General features: G+C 41.8%; 2 protein-coding genes across 2 annotated transcripts in view; both read right to left on the bottom strand.

The window, feature by feature from the left end:
- Positions 1 to 10789: 10789 nt before the first annotated feature.
- LOC149459586 (uncharacterized) lies at positions 10790 to 16628 on the bottom strand. Its single transcript, XM_089680968.1, has 3 exons — positions 16569 to 16628; positions 13128 to 13410; positions 10790 to 12539 (listed from the first exon to the last, which is right to left on the bottom strand). Exons 1-3 carry the CDS (start codon positions 16626 to 16628, stop codon positions 12415 to 12417), a joined length of 468 nt encoding a protein of 155 aa, XP_089537094.1. The 3' UTR covers positions 10790 to 12414.
- Positions 16629 to 18765: 2137 nt separating this feature from the next.
- LOC149459585 (uncharacterized) overlaps positions 18766 to 19783 on the bottom strand; it is a 34697-nt gene continuing 33679 nt past the window's right edge. The window contains exons 6-7 of the mRNA XM_089680944.1: positions 19295 to 19342; positions 18766 to 19210 (exon numbers count right to left, since the gene is read on the bottom strand). Coding sequence (XP_089537070.1) covers positions 19164 to 19210; positions 19295 to 19342 — 95 coding nt within the window. The 3' untranslated portion in view covers positions 18766 to 19163. The remainder of the gene's footprint in view (positions 19211 to 19294; positions 19343 to 19783) is intronic.

The raw sequence follows: 19783 nt of genomic DNA, 5'->3' as shown, positions 1-19783 counted from the left end.
GTCAGTGGAAGGGATAGTGCCCCATCATTTGTGTCACTAATACCAACGATGGGGCACTATTCCTCCCCCCACTGACACCAACGATGGGGCACTATTCCTCCCCCCACTGACACCAACGATGGGGCACTATTCCTCCCCCCACTGACACCAACGATGGGGCACTATTCCTCCCCCCACTGACACCAATGATAGGCACTATTCCTCCCCCCCACTGACACCAATGATGGGGCACTATTCCTCCCACTGACACCAATGATGGGGCACTATTCCTCCCACTGACACCAACGATGGGGCACTATTCCTCCCACTGATACCAACGATGGGGCACTATTCCTCCCACTGACACCAACGATGGGGCACTATTCCTCCCACTGACACCACTGGTGGGACACTATTCCTCCCACTGACACCACTGGTGGGACACTATTCCTCCCACTGACACCAATGATGGGGCACTATTCCTCCCACTGACACCAATGATGGGGCTCTATTCCTCCCACTGACACCAACGATGGGGCACTATTCCCCCCACTGACACCAACGATGGGGCACTATTCCTCCCCCCACTGACACCAACGATGGGGCACTATTCCTCCCCCCACTGACACCAACGATGGGCACTATTCCTCCCCCCACTGACACCAATGATGGGGCACTATTCCTCCCCCCACTGACACCAATGATGGGGCACTATTCCTCCCACCACTGACACCAACGATGGGACACTATTCCTCCCACTGACACCAACGATGGGGCACTATTCCTCCCACTGACACCAACGATGGGGCACTATTCCTCCCACTGACACCAACGATGGGGCACTATTCCTCCCACTGACACCAACGATGGGGCACTATTCCTCCCACTGATACCAACGATGGGGCACTATTCCTCCCACTGACACCAACGATGGGGCACTATTCCTCCCACTGACACCAACGATGGGGCACTATTCCTCCCACTGACACCAACGATGAGGCACTATTCCTCCCACTGACACCAACGATGGGGCACTATTCCTCCCACTGACATCAGTGATGGGGCACTATTCCTCCCACTGACACCAACGATGGGGCACTATTCATCCCACTGATACCAACGATGGGACACTATTCCTCCCACTGATACCAACGATGGGGCACTATTCCTCCCACTGACATCAGTGATGGGGCGCTAGTCCTCCCACTGCAAATTACAGTTCTGAAGTAGCAACAAAAAAAATTTTATGGTTGGGGGTCACCACAACATGAGGAACTGTATTAAGGGGTCGCGGCATTAGAAAGGTTGAGAACCACTGATCTACACCATTCCATTGTAGCTCTGGCTGGATGTTTCGGGTTGTTGTCCTGCTGGAAGGGGAACCTCCGCCCCAGTCTCAAGTCTTTTGCAGACTCTAACAGGTTTTCCTATAAGATTGCCCTGTATTTGGCTCCATCCGTCTTCCCATCAACTCTGACCAGCATCCCTGTCCCTGCTGAAGAAAAGCATCCCCACCACATGATACTGCCACCACCATGTTTCACGGTGGGGATGGTGTGTTCAGGGTGATGTGCAGCGTTAGTTTTCCACCACACATAGTGTTTTGCTTTTAGGCCAAAACGTTTCATTTTGGTCTCCTCTGACCAGAGCCCCTTCTTCCACATGTTTGCTGTGTCCCAAACATGGCTTCTCGTAAACTGAAAACGGGACTTCTTATGGCTTTCTTTCAACAATGGCTTTCTTCTTGCCACTCTTCCATAAAGGCCATATTTATGGAGTGTACGACTAATAGTTGTCCTGTGGACAGATTCTCCGACCTGAGCTGTGGATCTCTGCAGCTCCTCCAGAGTTATCATGGGCCTCTTGAATGCTTCTCTGATGAATGCTCTCCTTGCCCAGCCTGTCAGCTTAGGTGGACGGCCATGTCTTGGTAGGTTTGCAGTTGTGCCATACTCTTTCCATTTTCGGATGATGGATTGAACAGAGCTCTGTGAGATGTTCAAAGCTTGGGATATTTATTTATAACCTAACCCTGCTTTAAGCATCTTCACAACTTTATCCCTGACCTGTCTGGTGTGTTCCTTGGTCTTCATGATGCTGTTTGTTCTCTAATGTTCTCTAACAAACCTCTGAGGGCTTCACAGAACAGCTGGATTTATACTGAGATCACATGACACACAGGGGGACTCTATTTACTAATTAGGTGACTTCTGAAGGATATATATATCTGAAAATCGATCAATCCTGATGTATTGACGGGCGATCTCATTTCATGACATTCAAAAAATGCCATGACAGTACAAACATCACCCAAAATGACCCTTTTTGGAAAGTAGACGGTCCAAGGTATTTAGTAAGTGGCATGGCGAGTTTTTTGAAGCTGTAAATTTTTGTCACTTTTCTTTTGGAATATAAAGAAATTCAATAAATTTTTGTCACAATTTGTTTACATCCTGTCACCAGTGCAGTACAGCGTCATCCTATGACTGGTGTGGCGGTGATCAGGGACACTGGTGACAGTATATAAAAAATTTAAGAATTTTTTTTTTCCAATTTTTAAAAATTTTTTTTTTTTTTTACATTTTAATGTTTTTGCAAATCTACACATATGTGTGATTATTGTTATACAGGATTTATATAGCGCCAACAGTTTACGCCGCACTTTACAATGCTTATACATTCTATTGGCCAGAATATTCTGAGTAGGAGGTCTTTAACCCTTAAAAAATGGGAAAGTGGTGTCAGCAAAGGCAATCAAATGTGAAAGAGAAGATGAGAAATGGATTCTTCATTGATGTGATATTTATTGTTCACAGAATAGTAATAAACACAGTCAACGCGTTTTGTGGCACCGCACATTGACAGTGTTTTATACAGGAATATTCTGTGAGCAACAATCCACTTCTCAGATTCTCCTACACAACCAGGTGCCTCTGCAGACACCCCTTTCCCATATTAGAGGACTCAGAGACCTCACACTGTGAACACAGAGGAATCCTGAGACCGCAGAGTGTAGGATCGTCCAGATCTCCATACCGATCATTGACTGCAACCTTACTCTGCACAGGGACAGCCGTATTCCCTTCAGGCTTTCACTCCAGGCTGTCGGATCCCCCATTAGGGAGCTCAGCAACCCCACAGATGTCAGAGGGTCACCTCTGCATTTTACCTTCTCCTATATTTTATCCAGTTACATGTTGAACCCCTACACCAGAAGGAACTCTCCCGCGGCTGTCTCTTTTTTTTTTCGCGGAGGCATCCACGTTTTTAATTCATTCTGGCCATTAGAATGCATTAACGAGCAAATGTGGGAATGCACCTAAATGTACCTAGCGTTGTGTGTGTTTGTGTGCATTCCATGTGTTTTCTGCCCAAAAGCTCCTCTCCTGAACGTTCCTCATTCTCTGCCTGTAAACGTTCTCTGCCTGTAAACGTTCTCTGCCTGTAAACGCTCCTTTTCTAATATGCCTGTAAACAACTATGTATGCAAAGACACATATGGTGCTGTGAAAAAGTATTTGTCCCCTTCCTGATTTTTCTTTTTGCATATTTGTCACACTTAAATGATTCAGATCATCAAACACATTTTAATATGACACGACAATAACCCGAGTAAATACAGAAATGCACATTTTTCAATGATGATTTAATTTATTAAAGGAAAAAAAAAGCTGTCTAAAACTGCCTGGCCCTATTTGAAAAAGTACACCCCCCCTTTGCTAAATCATGAATGAACTGTGATTAGCCACATTATTTGGAAAGTTGAGTTAAATATCACTTGCCACACCCAGGCCTGATTACTGCCAGAGCTGTTGAATCAAGAAATCACTTATATATAAGATGTCTGACATAGTGAAGCAAGATCTCAAAAAGCAACACATCATGCCGCGATCTAAAGAAATAAAAAAACAGATGAGATACAAACTAAATGACATGTATCCATCTGGGAAGGGTTACAAGGCCATTTCTAAGATTTTGGGACTCCAGCGAACCATGGAGACATCCATTATCCACAAAATTGGAACAGTGGTGCTGGCCTACCAAAATTCCTTCATGAGCACAACTACTTATCCAGCAGGTCAAAAAAGAACTCAGAACATCATCTAAATAATTGCAGGTCTCACTTGCCTCAGGGGAGTGTTCATGATTCAGCAATAAGAAAGAGACCAAGCAAACATGGCCACCATGGGAAAGTTCCAAGACCACAGCCATCGCCGCTGACCAAAAGCACAAAGGCTCATCTCACATTTGCCAAAACACATCTTGATTATCCCCAAAGCGTTAGTGAAAATATTAAGTGGACTGATGAGACAAAAGTTGGACTATTTGACTTTTTGGAAGGTGTGCGTCCCGTTACATCTGGTATAAAACTAACACAACATTTCATAAAAGAACATCATCCCAACAGTCAGACATGGTGGTGATAGTGTGATGGTCTGGTGCTGCTTTGCAGCTTCAGGACCTGGAGGACTTGCCACTCGGGTAATGCAGCAGGAGGTTTAGGAAGTAATTACTTTTTCACGTGGAGCCAGGCAGGTTTGGACAGCTTTTTTTCCCTCAATAAATGAAATCATAAAAAAAAAAACCAGCATTTTTTGTGTTCACGACTAGAGATGAGCGAATCGAACTAGGCGAACCGGAATTCGAGTCGAATTTCAGGAAATATTCGATTCGTGTCGAAACCGAAATTTTGCCTACTTCGGGTGCGCGAATCGAACATTTCCCGATCAGCCGGCAAAAGTGTCCCTGCAGTGAGCTCCGCTATTTCTGACAGTTCTCTGACAGAAGGAACACATGTTTAGCGGTTGAAACATTGTATCTATTAGTTTACATTTAGGATACAGATGTTTCAACCACTGTACATGTGAAGAAGTTGTGAGAGAACTGTCAGAAATAGAGGAACTCTGCACATACACTTTTTGCCGGCTTGGAATTATTGTTCTTTTCATCCTACTTCTTCTTCTTCTTCATCCTCATCCTCAGAAGAAGAGGATGAGGATGAGGATGAGGATGAAGAAGAAGAAGAAGAAGAAGAAGAAGAAGTAGGATGAAAAGAAGGAGAAGGAGAAGCAGAAGAAGAAGGATGAGAAGAAGGAGAAGGAGAAGGATGAGAAGAAGGAGAAGGAGAAGGATGAGAAGAAGGAGAAGGATGAGAAGAAGGATGAGCAGAAGGAGAAGGATGAGAAGAAGGAGAAGGATGAGAAGAAGGAGAAGGATGAGAAGAAGGATGAGAAGAAGGATGAGAAGAAGGAGAAGGATGAGAAGAAGGACAGTTCTGTGACAGTTTCTGTCTATTTCTGACAGTTCTGGGACATTCACTCCATACAGCGGTTTCAACCGCTGTATGGAGGGAATGTCATAGAACTGTCAGAAATAGACTATTAATGACAGTTCTGGGACTGTCCTTCCATGCAGCGGTTGAAACATTGTATGTATTTGTTTCCATAAATGGATCCATTTATGGAAACAAATACATACAATGTTTCAACCGCTGTATGGAAGGACAGTCCCAGAACTGTCATTAATAGTCTATTTCTGACAGTTCCATGACATTCCCTCCATACAGCGGTTAAAACAGCTGTATGGAGTGAATGTCCCAGAACTGTCATAAATAGTCTATTTCTGATAGATCTGGGACATTCACTCCATACAGCTGTTTTAACCGCTGTATGGAGGGAATGTCATGGAACTGTCAGAAATAGACTATTAATGACAGTTCTGGGACTGTCCTTCCATACAGCGGTTGAAACATTGTATGTATTTGTTTCCATAAATGGATCCATTTATGGAAACAAATACATACAATGTTTCAACCGCTGTTTGGAAGGACAGTCCCAGAACTGTCATTAATAGTCTATTTCTGACAGTTCCATGACATTCCCTCCATACAGCGGTTAAAACAGCTGTATGGAGTGAATGTCCCAGATCTATCAGAAATAGACTATTTATGACAGTTCTGGGACATTCACTCCATACAGCTGTTTTAACCGCTGTATGGAGGGAATGTCATGGAACTGTCAGAAATAGACTATTAATGACAGTTCTGGGACTGTCCTTCCATACAGCGGTTGAAACATTGTATGTATTTGTTTCCATAAATGGATCCATTTATGGAAACAAATACATACAATGTTTCAACCGCTGCATGGAAGGACAGTCCCAGAACTGTCATTAATAGTCTATTTCTGACAGTTCTATGACATTCCCTCCATACAGCGGTTGAAACCGCTGTATGGAGTGAATGTCCCAGAACTGTCAGAAATAGACAGAAACTGTCACAGAACTGTCCTTCTTCTCATCCTTCTCCTTCTTCTCATCCTTCTTCTCATCCTTCTTCTCATCCTTCTCCTTCTTCTCATCCTTCTCCTTCTTCTCATCCTTCTCCTTCTGCTCATCCTTCTTCTCATCCTTCTCCTTCTTCTCATCCTTCTCCTTCTCCTTCTTCTCATCCTTCTCCTTCTCCTTCTTCTCATCCTTCTTCTTCTGCTTCTCCTTCTCCTTCTTCTCATCCTTCTCCTTCTTCTCATCCTTCTCCTTCTTCTCATCCTTCTCCTTCTCCTTCTTCTCATCCTTTTTCTTCTCATCCTTCTCCTTCTTCTCATCCTTCTTCTTCTCCTTCTTCTCATCCTTCTCCTTCTTCTCATCCTTCTCCTTCTCCTTCTTCTCATCCTTCTCCTTCTTCTCATCCTTCTCCTTGTTCTCATCCTTCTCCTTCTCCTTCTTCTCCTTCTCCTTCTTCTCATCCTTCTCCTTCTTCTCATCCTTCTCCTCATCCTTCTCCGTCTTCTCATCCTTCTCCTTCTTCTCATCCTTCTCCTTCTCCTTCTTCTCATCCTTCTCCTTCTCCTTCTTCTCATCCTTCTCCTTCTTCTCATCCTTCTCCTTCTCCTTCTTCTCATTCTTCTTCTTCTCATCCTTCTCCTTCTTCTCATCCTTCTTCTTCTCATCCTTCTCCTTCTTCTCATCCTTCTTCTTCTCATCCTTCTCCTTCTTCTCATCCTTCTCCTTCTTCTCATCCTTCTCCTTCTCCTTCTTCTCATCCTTCTCCTTCTTCTCATCCTTCTCCTTCTCCTTCTTCTCATCCTTCTTCTTCTCATCCTTCTCCTTCTTCTCATCCTTCTCATCCTTCTTCTTCTCATCCTTCTCCTTCTTCTCATCCTTCTCCTTCTTCTCATCCTTCTCCTTCTTCTAATCCTTCTCCTTCTCCTTCTTCTCATCCTTCTCCTTCTTCTCATCCTTCTCCTTCTTCTCATCCTTCTCCTTCTCCTTCTCCTTCTTCTCATCCTTCTCCTTCTTATCATCCTTCTCCTTCTTCTCATCCTTCTCCTTCTTCTCATCCTTCTTCTTCTCATCCTTCTCCTTCTCCTTCTTCTCATCCTTCTTCTTCTCATCCTTCTCCTTCTTCTCATCCTTCTCCTTCTCCTTCTTCTCATCCTTCTCCTTCTCCTTCTTCTCATCCTTCTCCTTCTTCTCATCCTTCTCCTTCTTCTCATCCTTCTCCTTCTCATCCTTCTCCTTCTTCTCATCCTTCTTCTTCTCATCCTTCTCCTTCTTCTCATCCTTCTCCTTCTCCTTCTTCTCATCCTTCTCCTTCTCCTTCTTCTCATCCTTCTCCTTCTTCTCATCCTTCTCCTTCTTCTCATCCTTCTCCTTCTCCTTCTTCTCATCCTTCTTCTTCTCATCCTTCTCCTTCTCCTTCTTCTCATCCTTCTTCTCATCCTTCTCCTTCTTCTCATCCTTCTCCTTCTCCTTCTTCTCATCCTTCTCCTTCTCCTTCTTCTCATCCTTCTCCTTCTTCTCATCCTTCTCCTTCTTCTCACCCTTCTCCTTCTCCTTCTTCTCATCCTTCTTCTTCTCATCCTTCTCCTTCTTCTCATCCTTCTCCTTCTTCTCATCCTTCTCCTTCTCCTTCTTCTCATCCTTCTCCTTCTCCTTCCTCATCTCCAAGGGCATTTAAATTAAAGGTACAGTGTTCTGCACTAATTTAAAGGCTCTCTGAAGCCTAGAAACCCTTTAAATAAGTCATCTTCGTAGCGGAGAAATTCGCATCGAATCGAATTTCACACTGGAATTCGCCGAATCAGCCGAATCAAATTTTTCATTTCTTCGCTCATCTCTATTCACGACTTACCTTTGTGTAATGTTAAAATTTGTTTAATCACTTGCCCTCCTGAGGATTTACTCCCCTTCCTGACCAGGCCAAATTGTGCTATTCAGCTCTGCGCTATTGGAACTGGTAATTGGGCGGTCATGCAACGCTGCACCCAAACAAAATGTACATATGTGTTTTTTTCACACAAATAGAGCTTTCTTTTTGTGGTATTTGATCACCACTGGGATTTTTATTATTTGCGATATAAATTAAACATTGTCTACTTTCTGATATAAAAAATATCTAATAAACTTGAATTTAGTCATAAATTTAGGCCAAAATGTATTCCGCTGCATGTCTTTGGTAAAAATAAAATCCCAATAAGTGTATATTAACTGGTTTGTGTGGAATTTATAGCGTCTACAAACTATGGTATAGATACCGGAATATACACAGCTTTTACTTTGACTGCCCATCACATTTCTTGAGGTGCTAAAATGCCAGGGCAGCACAAACACACTTTTTGGAAAGTAGACACCACAAGGAATTTGCTGAGAGGAATGTTGAGTCCATGGAAGATTTTATTTTTTGCCAAAATTTTTTGGAAAATGACAAAACATTTTTTTTTTATAAACAAAGTTGTCACTCTAAATGATATATTGCTCTTGCATGTCATGGCTATATGTGGAGTTACACCCCAAAACACATTCTGCTACTTCTCCCAAATATGGGGATACCACATGTGAGAGACTTGTTGGCAGCCTAGCCACATACAGACCCCCAAAATCCAATGACCACCGTCACGATTTCAAAGGGTATATTTTCTCATATCACTTCCTCACTACCTATCACAGTTTCGGAGGCCCTAAAATGCCAGGATAGTACAAACACCCCACAAATGACCACTTTTTGGAAAGTAGACACCCCAAGGAATTTGATAAGAGGCATGGTGAGTATTTTTTAGATCTAATTTTTTTGTTACAGTGTTTTGAAAAAGAAAAATACATTTTAATTTCTTTTCTTCATTTTCCAAAGGAAAATCCTGGCATTTCAGGGCTAACAATAGAAGCTTCTGCCACACATCACCCAATCTTCTAACCACTTGAAGACCACTAACACTTTTTTCCATACACAAAAAACAACTTTTTTTTGCTAGAAAATGACTTTGAAACCTCACACATTATATAGAGAATAAAATGGTGGGTGTTTACATTTTTTATGTCACACAGTGATTTTTCAAACACAATTACAAAAATATTTTTTTATTTTTATGCACAAAAATACAATGTATTTCCCAAGTTTTTGATAAAATATAAAAGAGAATGTTATGCCGAGTAAACAGAAACCAAACATGACATGCTTTAAAATTGCACACGCACTACGTAAATCTTTAATAACCATGGGTGATGTTTAAAAGAATTACTAGGTATCATATTAGATTTAAACAGGATGTCTAGTGCTAGAATTACTGCCCTCCATCTGATGTTTGCGAGGATACCTCCCATACATGGTGCAATCTCTGTTTACATGCCGACAATGGGCCAACGCTTCTGTTTGTTTTCAAGCACGAAAGGGATGAAATTTGAATCAAATTCAACTCAAATATGAATAGGAAAATAATAGAATGGAAAATAATAGAATAGAAAATGAAACACTAGAATAGAAAAGAATAGAATTTAAAAGAATAGAAAAAATAGAATAGAAGCAAACAATATAATACAATAAAATAGAAAGAATATACCAATCTTCAGAAAGTTTAATTTTGAATAGAATAAATTCAAATTTGACTGCAATAGATTTGAATAGAGTAGAATAGAATAGAAAAAACCTAATAGAATAGAAAGAATATAACTGTCTTCAAAATTTTAAATTTGAATTGAAAAAAATTGAAGTAGAATAAAATAGAAACAACAATGGAATATAATGCATTAGAATAGAATAAAATTAAATAGAATGTAACATCTTCTGAAATTCAAATTTCAAATAGAATAAATTCAAGTTTGAATAGATTAGAATAGAATACAAAAGAAAATAATAGAATAGAAAAAAACTATAAACTAGAATAGAATGAAATAGAATATAACTGTCTGAAAATAAGAGAATTCAAAAGAAAAAAATTAGAATAGAAAAAAATAGAATAACATAGAAAAAATATAACTGTCTTTCAAAATTAAAATTTTAAATTGAATACATTTGAATTAGAATAGAAGATACAATAGAATAGAATTCAATAGAATATAACCATCTTTGAAATATTCAAATTTCAAATAGAAAAAAATTTAATTTGAATAGATTAGAAGAGAGTAGAAAATAAGAGAATAGAATAGAAAAAACAAACAAACTGGAATATAATAAAATACAAAAAAATAACTGTCTTTGGAAATTAGAATTTCATATAGAATAAATTAAAAGTTGAATGCTGATTTCAATTTTCTGAATTCAGTCGAATTAAATTTGAATATAATTTGAAAAGGAAATGAAGTCTGAAAATGAATTAAACAAATTTAACAAAACAAAACGATTTGAATAACGAATGGAAAGGAAACCAAACCCGATTGTTCTGCACACGTCTGGTAGGTATTTGGACCCCTGGCAGACCTGACTCCTCTCTGGAGGTTTATAATGTGACATGTTCATGTACTGTCCGCAGTGAAAGCTGAATTTCAGGGTCAGCAAATCTCCATCCATTCCTCGTGTCTTCTTCCTGAATCTCGGGGATCTTTGTGTACTTCCTCCAGATCTGTGCCGTCATCCAGGGGGAGACTTCCTGGAATAAAGACCGCTCACTGCTGCTCCCTCTCCTTGTGCAGGGGACTGGTCTTGTCTCCGCCCCCTCCTGTACTTCTCTTCAGTCAGCCTGCTTGGCCCCTCCCACAACCCTGCTTGCTGCACAAGGTATATACAGTGCAGTGATGATGTCACTGCTACGTTTACAAGATAATATCCGGGTTTGTAAAGGCATTTGGTGCCCTTAAAGTGGATATATCAAGATATATTTTTGTAGCTACTGAGGAATATATATAAATTGGAACGTGTTGTTCCTGGAGTTCAGCTGGAAGACATTAGTATAGGGATGGGCTGCATGTGTGAGTCAAACATGAACAAGAACATGGGCCGTTCGGTGAGATGTTCGCCCGCCGCACCCCACAATGCACTGCGCCCTGACTGTGCGTTGTGATTGGTCAAAGCAATGTATCCGACCATAGGATAGGTGCAATGCTTTGGCCAATCACAAAATAGGATAATATCACAAGGGGGTGGGGGTGATACTGCCTCCTTGTGATGTATATAAGAACTGTCATCGGGGGCGCCGTTGTCAGATGGCTGGGAGCCAGCGCTGCGAGGGGAGCGGGGGGTGTTTTTTTTTCTTTTTTCGGGTAGCGGTGGCGGGCATCATGATTGATGTTGGAACTACTTTAGGGGACATTTTAAATTTTTATTTTTAATAAAGGACTTGTCAAAGAGTGTCTGCCTTTTCTTACTGCATACTTATTCACATGGGGGGGGGTGGGATCTGGGGGCACCATTGTTAAAGGGGTCTTCCAGATTCTGATAAGCCTCCCACCCACAGACCTCCACAACCCTGGCCGAAAGATGCCCTTGCCCACATCAACATGGGGACAAGGTGGTACTTTGGGGGGGAGCCACCCCCATCCCAAAGCACCCCCTATGTTGAGGATATGTAGCCTGGTATGGTTTAGCAGGGGGGTGCTTACTCGCCCCCCCCCTTTCCTGACCTGCTGGGCTGCATGCTTGGATAAGGGACTGGTATGGATTTTGGGGGGGATCCCCATACCATTTAAAAAAAACATTTTGGCGTGGGGGTTCCCCTCAAAATCCATACCAGGCCAGAAGGGCTTGGTATGGATGGGAGGGGGGACCCCATGCTGTTTTTTTTTTTCATTTTTTTTTATCATCAGACAATGCCGACAATTCTTTTTACATTCAGCTGACAGCCGGGAACCCCACCGACAGCTGGACCATGAATGAATGTCTCACTACTAAAATACCGCGTGACTTCATCATAGACCTCATGCCGGATTGTAGGAGCTGAGCGGGATCTCACCACATACTCAGATGCAGGAAGATACTACTCGGGTGTTCGGTTCGTGTTCAAAGTTCGCTGTCAAACATTTTGTGGGTTCAGATGTTCAACCGTGAATGGAACAGGGGGGTAATCAGACCATCACTAAATAGTACAGTATTGAGGTAATATTCCATCTTTCCTAATGAATGAACAAATACATTTCCAACAACAGTGTATGTGCGCTGCGTGTTATATCCTCTGTGTTACTTTACAATAGGATTTGTTCTGTTTTGTTCTGTTTTGTTTTTTTTTCAACTTATTCAAATAGAAAGAGATCCTTGGCCAAACTTCCAATACTGGGCTGTGCCTCCAGGATCCGGGCCTTCTCCTTACTACTGGTGTCCTCCACATCATCAACAACCACAATCACATTCTCCTTCCCTGTGTATAAAGACATCACGTTACATCCAATACATACATCCATGGAAGAATATTTACATGGGATGAGTGCGGCAGCAGAGATAGTAGGAGGTGTAGTAGGAATAGTCGTAGTTGGGGTAGTAGGAGGTGTAGTAGGAATAATAGTAGTAGGAGGTGTAGTAGGAGTAGTTGGAGTAGTAGGAGGTGTAGTAGTTGGGAGAGTAGGAGGTGTAGTAGTTGGGGTAGTAGGAGGTGTAGTAGTTGGGGTAGTAGGAGGTATAGTAGTTGGGGTAGAAGGATGTTTGGGGTCCATTTTTGTAGTTTTGCATGGAATGTGTCAGATTTGGCTTGTTGTTTCTCCACTTTTTGGTGTCATACAATACAAACACAAGAAATGACACCAGAATGCCGGAACATTTGTCATTGCAGCAATTTTCTGGGTGAAGTGGGGCGTTATCTGACAAATGCCGGGGGGACAAGATGTTTGGCCATGATTGTGTGTGGGGGATGGGCAGTGATGAACCCTACTACCCGAATCATACATGATGGAACATCAGCCCATGTAGCCGTCTGTGTTATGAATCAGCCACATATATGATGACCTCTTACCTAGGTGATCACACAGATATTTCAGCTCCTCATCATATACAGAGCCGGTGACGTCCACAATGTTGATCCGTCCTCTTTTCTTGGTGTGATACAAAATACCGAACGTGCACCGAGAGACGGCCTCCCTGAACTGCCGCCCGCCATTGTTGGAGATGTAGTGAGGAAGGACGGTTATCATTTTGATATGGAAGATCTCCCATTTTAGTTGCTTGATAAGCCATTCATAGTCACTCTCTGATGACCTTGAAAAGATCCCAACTGTGTGAGATACTGAAAGAATCCTCTATATAATGAAAGATACAAAACAATAATCATTAGATAACAGCAACAAGAGAAATGATTTTACATTACACTAATCCATGACTACAAATCTCACAATGCGGCGGGTTCCAGCAATCCTGGGGTCACTATTAGGGGTCGGTCTATATTGACAAAAAGAAAACTGCTTTGCAGATGTTTCCTGATTCACACAAAAGTAACGAATAACACCCGGAATGTTTATACCGCTTGAGGACCAAACATTTTCCGGGACATTTTGTTTAAATTGATATTTCTTGCTAGAAAATTACTTATAATCCCCAAACATTAGATATTTTTTAGCAAAGACCCTAGAGAACGAAATGGCGATCATTGCAATTTTTTATGTCACATGGTATTTGAGCTGCGCTTTTTAACCTCTTCCCAACCACGCTATAGCTGAAAGATGATTTTTAGTGTCGCCCATCAGTGCCCAGCAGTCCCACTCATCAGTGCCCAGGCAGTGTCGCCCAGCAGTGTCACCCAGCAGTATTGCCCATCAGTGCTGTCCAGCAGTGCCACACATCAGTGCCACCTATCAGTGCCCATCAATGCCATTTTTCAGTGCCCATCATTGCTGAATATCAATGCATCATCAGTGCCTCCTTATCAATGCATACCAGTGCCACCCCATCAAAATTACCTGTTTGCAAAATGTTATATTAGAAACAAAGAGAACCTTTTTTTTTTATTATTTGCTCTATTTTCATTTATACTGCAAAAAATAAAAACCACCCAGTGGCCATTAAATACCACCAAAAGAATGCTCTATTTGTGTGAAAAAAATTATACACATTTCATATGTGTACAATGTTGCATGACCGTGCAATTGTCATTCAAACTGCGACAGCGCTGAGAGCTGAAAATTGGCCTGGGCAGGAAGGGGGTAGAACTGCCCAATAGGCAAGTAGTTGAAACACAATTTTTTGGAAAAAAAACACACTTTATTGAATTAAAGAAACCAAAACACAATATTTACCCCATTATTTTGTAAAATATAAAAGAGGATGTTACGGCGAGAAAATAGCTAACATGTCACACTTTCAAATTACACACAATTGTGGAATGGCGACAAACTATGGTACTATTTCCATAGGTACAGAATACCAGTTCAGAGTTACAGAGGAGGTCGATCGCGGCGATACCTCACATGTGCTGCAAACACCATTTACATATGCACATGTAATTGACATATGGGTTCACTTCTGCACATGAGCACGGTGGGATGGGTGGGATGGGGGCACTTTCATTATTTTTTTTTTTTTTTACTGTCCCTTTCATTTTTTTATTTAGCACTTTTATTCCTAATTCAAGAAATGTAAACATCCCTTGTAATAGAAATATACATGACAGGTCCTCATGAAGACGAGATCTGAGGTCAACAGACCCCAAACCTCTTCTTTACCTCTAAAAGCAAAAGTTTAAAAAAAATGTTTTAACAGTTGCTTTGAAAAAGAAAAACATTTGTTTACTTCCACCGCCGACTGGATGTAACGTCATGACGTCACTCTAGTCCACCATTATGACAGAGGCAGTCAAAGACCATAGAATCTTTCATTGCTGCCATCCTGAGGAGGTTGCACCATCAGATCATTTCTCTGGCCGGCCGGCATTAACAGTAAGCCCAAGAAACACTAGCGAGCCGCGGGAGGTGGGGGGGGCGCCCTTCCACCACTATGGAAAGCGATCCAGCGGCTCAAGGGCCACTAGGACCACTTTCATATGAAAGCCAGCCATTCACGGAAAAAAACGGTACCAGGGTTATGGCTCATTTCTTCAGCCATAACTCAGATAAACGTTGTACTTGTCAAGTGGTTTACCAATGTATACGCAGGTCTGGTGCTTCTACTAGGCAAACTACGCAGCCACCTAGGGCACATTGCCACCTAGGGGCACCTGAGCACAGCACAGGCAGGTACCATATCTGTGTGCGATCCCGCCATGTCATGAATGATCCTTCATCTGAGGGGAGGGGCGGAAGACAGGACAGAGGAAGATGCCTGGTGTCTGGGGCCAGTGTAGCAGCTGAGCTGCCACCCCTTCCAGTGTTCCTCTCAGACTCAGTCCCTTACTGCAAGCCTGCTGACGGTTACTGATCACTGTGGAGATCCAACCCTTCAGGTTCCCATTGATCAGCGAAGGTGAAGCTGTGTCAGTGGAGGAAAGTAATGTCTGACTCTGATGTCTCATGTCTGTGTGAGTGTGACCCGGCTGGCAGGAAATCCATCACATGTGCAATGTGTCAGTGAGTGATGACATCATCCCAATCCCACAGCCTGATCTTCTAGTGCCTGCTGGGCCTGCTGATCTGTGTCAGTGGTGGTGGTGGTGTATTGCTCTGTTCAGGTGCCTGTTGTCACAGCGTTTTACCTCCCCCCATTGCCTGGGGAATTCCAGCCTGGGATCTGTCAGAGTGTGGATCCATCATCCTCCACTCACTGCCACTGTCACCCTGCCACTGCCAGCCACAGATACAGTCCGTCCATGACACTGATCTTGTCAAATTTTGATGCTGGTGGCATCTTATGGCACTTTTTTTGCAAATTAAAAGAAATTTAGCAGTTTTGTTGATTGAATTAATTTCTACTTTTTTTTTAAAACAAATTGTATCTTGTTTTTTTTTTGTGGAGGGGGGGGGCGCAAGTAGCTGGTCTTGCTTAATAGTCTAGCACCGGCCCTGCGTATACATACTGTATACAAATGTATTAGTAGTTACTTCTGTTACTTCTGTGGGATGATGGGACATTTGTATAGCAAATGTTTCAAATAAATCCCTAAGGTCCCATACACACAATGAGACTATCGGACGAATGACCATCCTTTTTTTTTGCATGCTAGCCTCATATCGAAAGTGAAGAGGTTACTAACATTGCGAAAATTCTCGTACGAAAGAAAGAAAATTCGAAAGTGATAAACTGTATTTGTATTGTATTTTTGAACGAAAACTGTATGGATTGAATGAAAATTTTACGATCTGGTATCGTGCAAGAAAAATTTTCGTGCTTGTCCCTTCAAATCATTTCAGACAAAAGCTGTGTACTAACGATCAGATTATTGCAGGATCGCTTGGAAACGGAAACTTTTTGTACGATTTTCTGATCATGTATATGGGGCTTAACACTCCGTCCACCCCTCGCTGCTTACATCTCTTAGAAATTCCCATTGTGAGATCTCTCCGGCAGCATTCATATTCTTGTCCACCATGGGATATTCTTGCTTTCACTATATTCTACAACAGTGTTTCCCAACCTTTTTTCAGTCAAGGCACCCTTTAAAATAATGGACAGTCTTGAGGCACCCTTTAAAATAATGGACAGTCTTGAGGCACCCTTTAAAATGATGGACAGTCTTGAGGCACCCTTTAAAATGATGGACAGTCTTGAGGCACCCCAGTCTAAAATGTGAAAAGCTATTCTAATAGCTTTATATAACGCAGCAACATCCACACATGTAGGACACCCAACATTAGAGGGGATTTATTCTTCCAAAGCAAATATACTTTTGCACAATGGTACTGACTAGTATTCCAGTGTTTCCCTTCTCCCTCAGTTTTTCTCCATCACTGAGCTAATGTGACCCCAGCATTGATGGAGAGGGGTGGGGGAGGCTCAAAGTAGGATGCTGTGCAGGCAACTGGCATCCTCCTTTTCAGCTGATGATTTCATTGGTTGTCAGGATGCCGGTGGCTGGAAGGTTGTAATGGTGCACAATGAAAACCCATGACTTTGTGTAACTAAGACAGGCTTGTTCACCCACTCGTATATGAGTTTTTGGCAGTTTTTAGACATTTTCTCTGGACACCCCTGAAGAAACCTCAAGGCACCCCAGGATGCATGGGCACCTTGGTTGAGAAAGGCTGCTCTAGCGTGAACCACAAATCCAACAGGGAGATCAGGACCCCTCATCTTGTAAAGAAAAAAGAAGACAAACCACCCCAGTGCACAAATCCCAACTTCCAATGTCCAATATGTTTGCCTGGCAACAGAAGAGTGTCGGGGGGGGGGGGGGGGGGGGTAACCAGGTTGTTTGAAGTCCTGTAGCTTCCTTTTAAGATCTGGGCCGATCTGACCAAAGCTCAAAGACAGAAAGGACAGGAGCACGGGATCCCAATTACAATTCTCATTTTAAAAATAAACTGTTAAAAATCACACTTACAGCTAGGTAACTGTACATCGGCATGAAGTGTGGGGACGGGGATGTCACATCAGAGAGACTATACACAGGTTTGAGGTTTGACAAAGAAGGATACTCCCTTGAAACACATTATCACCGCGTCTGATTTATGTACGGTGGTGTTGGACGCTGCATGTGGATGACAATTGGCTATGCACTGAGCGGTCCCTCTAGGTTGGCATTGGGGTTGCGAGTCGCCGCCGGTGTGTACGGCCTCACTGATGTGAAATCCCGATTTCTACACTTCCTGTTGATGTACACTTACCTACTGTAGATGTAAGTGTGCTTTTATCATTTTAATAAAATGCTATTGTGAATTTAATTGTGTACCCACTGACAGCTGATGAGTCATCGGTTGTTAAGGATGCGGCGCACGGCTTCCCGGCCTGCTCCTTAGCAACCAGCTATAGTTCAAGACATTGGTGGCTGCTGGCTCCAAAAATTTGCATCTGAACAGCTGGTGTGGAAATTCGTGAATAGGGACGGGATATTCGCACTGGAATTGCCTTAGGCAAATCCCTTTGTATCCCAAACAATTATTCTGGCAGTTGTAGCTGCAATCTTTCTTGGTCTACCTGCGCTTGGCTTGGTATCAAGAGGTCCCTGAACTTTCTACTTCTTAGTGGAAGTGATGACTGGCATATTCAACGCTTTGGACATCCTTTTCCATCTTTATAAAGTTCCATTACCTTGTTACGCAGGACTTTTGACAGTTCTTTTCTGCTCCCCATGGCTCAGTATCTAGCCCAGTCAGTGCTTCCACGTAAGAGCTAACAAACTCACAAACTCACTGACACTAATTGCACTATAAAAAGCCACAGATGTGGGACATTAACCTCTAATTGGCATTGTAAGCTTGTGTGTCTGTACCAAGGCCAAACATTCCAGGGGAGGGAAACTTCAGATCCGGGCCATTTGGATGATTTTCTGTTATCATTATGATTTAAAAAGGAGCCAAACACCTATTTGATAATAAATGGCTTCATATGATCATCATCCTTCAATAAAAGAGCATTTTGTGGAATGATCAGTCACATTTTTAATATCAATGCCAAAATTTCACAATTTCTGCCAGGGTATGCAAACTTGTGAGCACAACTGTATATATCGCCATTTGTATATGTAATAACTTTTATGTAAACCAATTATTTTACACGTATTGGAAAGTTTTTTAGCAAAGACGTAGAGCAAAAAACATTTTGGCCTAAATTTATAATGAAATTTGATTTTTACATTTTTTTTACTGGATATGTTTTATAGCAAAACTTAAAAATATATAAATTTATTTTCAAAATTGTCGATCTTTTCTTGTTTATAGCGCAAAAAATAAAAACCGTAGAAATGATCAAATACCACCGAAAGAAAGTTCTATTTGTGGGAAAAAAAGGACATCAATTTAATTTGGGTGCAGCGTTGCATCGCAATTGACTGTTAAAGTAACGCAGCGCCGTATCGCAAAAAATCCTCTGGAGGGCGAGGGGTTAATATAACCATAATTTTAATGTCTTGCAGCTGATTTGAGTGGAGAATCTCCTATTACATATGTAGAAGGGTTGTATTTTATACTCAATTGGTTATCGTAAATATTCTTACCATATATATGCTGCGGGGACCTAAGTGAAGTAAAAGAATAAAGTCACATTGAGGTCCAAAAAAATGTAAAGAGCCGATCACAACTGAAAACACAGACTACTTACTGCGTATAATGATTTTTCTGATCTTGTTTATTTTTTCTTCAAAAGAAGCTAAAACAAATGGAAATAGAACAAACAACGCCATTACTAAAAGAGTTTTTTTTGTATATAGGGAACATCTTCTAGTTTGAGAATCTGTTTGATATGAGTGTGATCAGAGGAATAATAACATGGCAATGGAGGGCAATAGGGATCAACTTCCACATGGGCCAAATGTTTGTACAGTATTTTGTTCCATGACGGATTTTGATCCATGTGTAGCCATTCCTGTTTGGCAGTGTATTCCGATCAGTCTCCTGAATGTAGATATGTAATGTATTAAAGTCCTGGTTATGCCTGATAACAGCCCATTTGATGACTTATGCCGGGTCCAGGGCCCTGATACTTGTTAAGGGAATTTAGTTTTTAGACTGCTTGATATATAGATTAATAAAAAACGATATGACTTTATTATGATTTATTGAGACATATAGATGTTCTATTCGGCCCCGG

The sequence above is a fragment of the Staurois parvus genome, unplaced genomic scaffold, assembly GCF_062004578.1.
Source record: "Staurois parvus isolate SC_StPar_1 unplaced genomic scaffold, SC_StPar_1.0 ptg000254l, whole genome shotgun sequence".
Classification (NCBI taxonomy): Eukaryota; Metazoa; Chordata; class Amphibia; order Anura; family Ranidae; genus Staurois; species Staurois parvus.
Note: the sequence above shows the minus strand (reverse complement) of the source record. Positions and strands in the feature narration are given on the sequence as shown.